The sequence below is a fragment of the Nelumbo lutea genome, chromosome 1 (genome assembly GCF_056320005.1).
Source record: "Nelumbo lutea isolate HS-2025 chromosome 1, American lotus-T2T, whole genome shotgun sequence".
NCBI lineage: Eukaryota > Viridiplantae > Streptophyta > Magnoliopsida > Proteales > Nelumbonaceae > Nelumbo > Nelumbo lutea.
Window position 1 is genome coordinate 84,963,326 of NC_142684.1, and position 3,955 is coordinate 84,967,280.

A 3,955-nucleotide genomic window follows, 5' to 3' on the forward strand; every position below is an offset into this window, starting at 1 on the left:
ATCAAAATGAATGCAAATTTGAATTCCACGAAATAAATGCAAACTTTACACTCAAAATTGATCAATGTAAAAAAAAATTAAGATTCTGATCACTAATCTAGACCTTTTAGGAACCATGCATATTTACATGTATATTCTTACCAAACGCAAAAAAAAAAAAAAAAGGATATAGCGCCCTCAATGAATTCCACCGGTGTAAGAATGGTCGGTAATTAATGGGCGAATCAATTCAGTGTCACATCGACGCATCCGATGCAAAAGAGGGAGCACTTGCTGTTTTATTGTTACAATTCAGGATTTAAAAAAGTAATCGTCGTCATTTGCAATGCAAACCTACTTCTTTCCTTAACAATTTCCAGTTTCAACCATTAATCAAAGAGAAAAGAAATGTTATTTCATATTTATACTAGAAATTACACATCCACCCAAACCCCCCATACACATTACACTTTACGCATAAACATGCCACACAACTACAAATAATACAGCAATGTCTGCCATCTATGTCAATGTGATTCCCATAGCATCCAGTTGGCTTCGCTTCCGACACGTGGAATGCTGTAGATCTTGGAACATACATCAACCTTGAAGTTGGCCCCACACATGACTCCTTCACTATCCACCCTTGGCATTGCCTTCATCTCGTTCATCGGATGCTCGAAGCTCATCAGCCCTCCCTCGCTGTGGAACATGCATCCTACACACGGTCCCACCCACCATTAAAACTTAAGGGCTATTTTAGTAATTTTGCCATTACTTTCTTATTTTATCGAAAATTAATTTAATAATTAAGCAAGTTGAAGTTGTAGTATCTTATTATGTAAACAAAGATGTAATTTGTGAGCTACAGCCCCGACCTTTATAAATGTTATGACCAAAATGCCCCTCACGTCACGTACCTGTGGGGAAAGGCGCAAAGGATTTGGCGCAGCTTCCTTTAATGACCTCCACATCGTCTGAAATTACTACCGACCCATCCGCTGCAATGCCCCAGAACAGCTTGACCCCTCCATCCGACCCCTGCACATCACCATTCACCACAACCGCAAATCAAGCCGTTATCAATGTGCTTGTGTTTTTGTCAGAGAGAGAGAGAGAGAGAGAGAGAGAAAGAGAGAGAAGAATGGTGGCAGATCGTACCAGTGCAGCAAAGACGGTTCCGGCCTTGCTATCGTAGATGACGAAAGCGAAGCTGCCTTCGAGATCCTTGACGACCTGGTCGGCCGGATAAGGCCCACGGTCTCGGAGAGTGCGGTAGGCCTCGATGACGAACATCGCCTCGTTGGTATTCTTGGACAGGCCATACTGCCTGATGAGGGTGCATAGATTGTTCAAGCTCCCCAGAAACAGGCAGTATATGTCATCAAATCCACAGAACAACCTGCAAATAAATACTCCCTTAGTTAATTAGTTTTCCAACCCATTAATTCCTCAAGATATCTCATTCATTAGTAGCTTCACCATTAGATCAAACTAAACCAAACAGAGACCAGAGACGTCGTACGTACCTCTGGTAAATGGAGTAGGAGCGGCCGGGGCGAGCGTACGCCAACACCGCTGCGTCAGCAAAGCTCATGTAGAAGTTATTATGGGGGTGAGAGGAGAGGAACTCCTTGAGAGTCTCCTCTGGTGTCTTAAGCTTTCTAGCCACCCTGCATGAGGCAGGGCTGTTCAGCTCCTGTGGAGGATGAGCAAACGCCTTGTGAAATATCGCCAACATTTCTTCTTCTTTCTCACTAAGCAAACACAATATAACAATCCAGAGAATTGAATTTCTTTGCCTTTTAACTTCTCCTGCAAGCAAGCAATGAAGAATGGAAAGAAGAGTCGTCCTGGAGTATATATATAGTTGGAGGGTGATAGAGTAAAGCTATGGTGTGGCAAAATTATTAAACTGATGTCTCACTGTGAGTAGAGAGATAGGATTAACGATTTCTCGACATTCTTTCTTCTAATTTTTTCTGTTTTCGTTTCTTTTGATAGAACTAATCCATCATTATCACGACACGTTGCTCTGAGCCTCTGATGCTCTCTCGTGTATGAATTATTACTCCAGCACTCCGTACCCACCCAATCTGCCGAGTGGTCCCTACACGAGATTTCTTTCAATGCTATTGATTAAGGATAATACAGGCTGCTTACCCTTTCAGGTTTTTTCTAATTTTAGAAAAGAGTGGATAAGAATTAGGTGTTGGAGACGGGAGACTTATCCAGAACCGGCAACCGAGGGAAGCACTGTGACGATGCACCGAGTCAGCACAGCCCACGCTTTACTCAAAGGGACTCACCGTATGTGGACTAATCTGTGGATGGAATGGATAGATGGGACGCGGGTGTTCGCTGAAATTGCCACGTCAGACGTCCGACAATACCACGTGACCAACCCAGAATCTTTACGATGTCTTCTTCCCTTTATTTACAACACTTTCTCCCCTCTCTGGCCGCACTTTACACGACATTACTGAGTAGAAAACTGCATGTACGCCACGTGGCTAGAAAGAGCTTTCTACAATTCTACGCGTCAAATCAAATAAAAGCAGACGGTACGCCGCGTAAGACATCATCTAGACCGTACCATTATTTGTGGGCCATATGTAGATCACGAATTATGGTGAATCGATGATGGTATGTTTTCGGTCGATTAACCTAACGGTTGAGATTTACTTGTCCTAGAAAAGTGAAAAGTACGAGGGTAAGGTGGAAAAAGTATAGGCCCTGACAAATCCTCCTGAAATTGCAAATTAAAATCTGCTCTTCACACCGGGCGCGTCACAGGTACATCTCACCATGCATATGCATTGAGAACATCTCCCGTGAATATTAACGTATACGTACGGGAGATGCTGCATCAGTGTTAGGCGCCCGGTCTCTGCAAATTGCGCCAACCGTATTTGATTAGTAAGAGTTCAAAGTGGTGTGCGGTGGGTCCCATTCTACCTTTGGAATGAATGGGAATCGAGAAGCGAAAAAATTGAAAGAGAAAAGGGAAACGTGGAGATATAAGGACGTGCAGGTTTGACTCAAGACACGCAACGTAAGCAACGGATATCCAGAGCGAGCGCAAAGGATCATCAGCCACAGATGACTGGGTTCCACCTCATCTGGTCTATTTTCCGTAAGACAACTTCGAACTGATGTGGTGAATAATCACATTTTGCCATCGTAGCGTTGACAGAAACAAAACTAAGGGTCCGTTTTGTTCGCAGTCTGAATTGGAATTGAAATGGTCCATTCAGACAGGAATGGAAATTCATTCCAAGGGAGGGGGAGGAAATGGCCATTCCCTAGGGATGCAAATGGATCCATTTAGATTTGAATCAAGGTGTATTCAGATCTGATGATTCTATTTGAATTCGAATCCTATCGGATCTTTGGATCTGATTTGATCCGACTTGTTTTTTATATAAATTAATATATTATTAAAAGAAAAAAATATATATGTTAATTTAAATAAAAAACAAAAAACATTATATAAGTATTTTTTTAATTATTTTCATCATATATATATATATGTTTTATAAAAAAATAAATAATATAATAAATTTATAAAAATATAATATAAACAATATATTTATAATTAAATAAATAACATATATATGTACTATATATATTTATATTTATAAATATATAATACATCGGATTGGATATGGGAGTTATCCAAATTTGACCAAATAGGATCGGATCTTGGATCCATTTGCACCACTACCATTCCCACAAATGGGGGAATGCCATTCTAACATGAATGGGAATAACCTATTTTGGTCCCAATTCTAGACCTTTATTCTTGCGAACTAAATGGGGCCTAAAGCTTTTTTGATGTGGCACTATCTTGAATTAGGGCTGTCAACGGTTTGGGTTTGGTTTGGGATAGGGTAGAACGGTTCCGAACCAATTGCTAAAATCGATAGTATCATAATCGAACCAAACCTGATCAGTTTTATTATTTCACAACCGG

The 3,955-nt window shown here is 40.8% G+C and overlaps 1 protein-coding gene across 1 annotated transcript; it reads right to left on the reverse strand.

Moving 5' to 3' along the window:
* Positions 1-368: 368 nt before the first annotated feature.
* LOC148875828 (stem-specific protein TSJT1-like) lies at positions 369-2,271 on the reverse strand. The gene is made up of 4 exons (XM_088965419.1): positions 1,509-2,271; positions 1,141-1,381; positions 900-1,020; positions 369-697 (listed from the first exon to the last, which is right to left on the reverse strand). The coding sequence occupies exons 1-4, from the start codon at positions 1,718-1,720 to the stop codon at positions 507-509; spliced, it is 765 nt and encodes a 254-aa protein (XP_088821545.1). The 5' UTR covers positions 1,721-2,271; the 3' UTR covers positions 369-506.
* Positions 2,272-3,955: the final 1,684 nt, after the last annotated feature.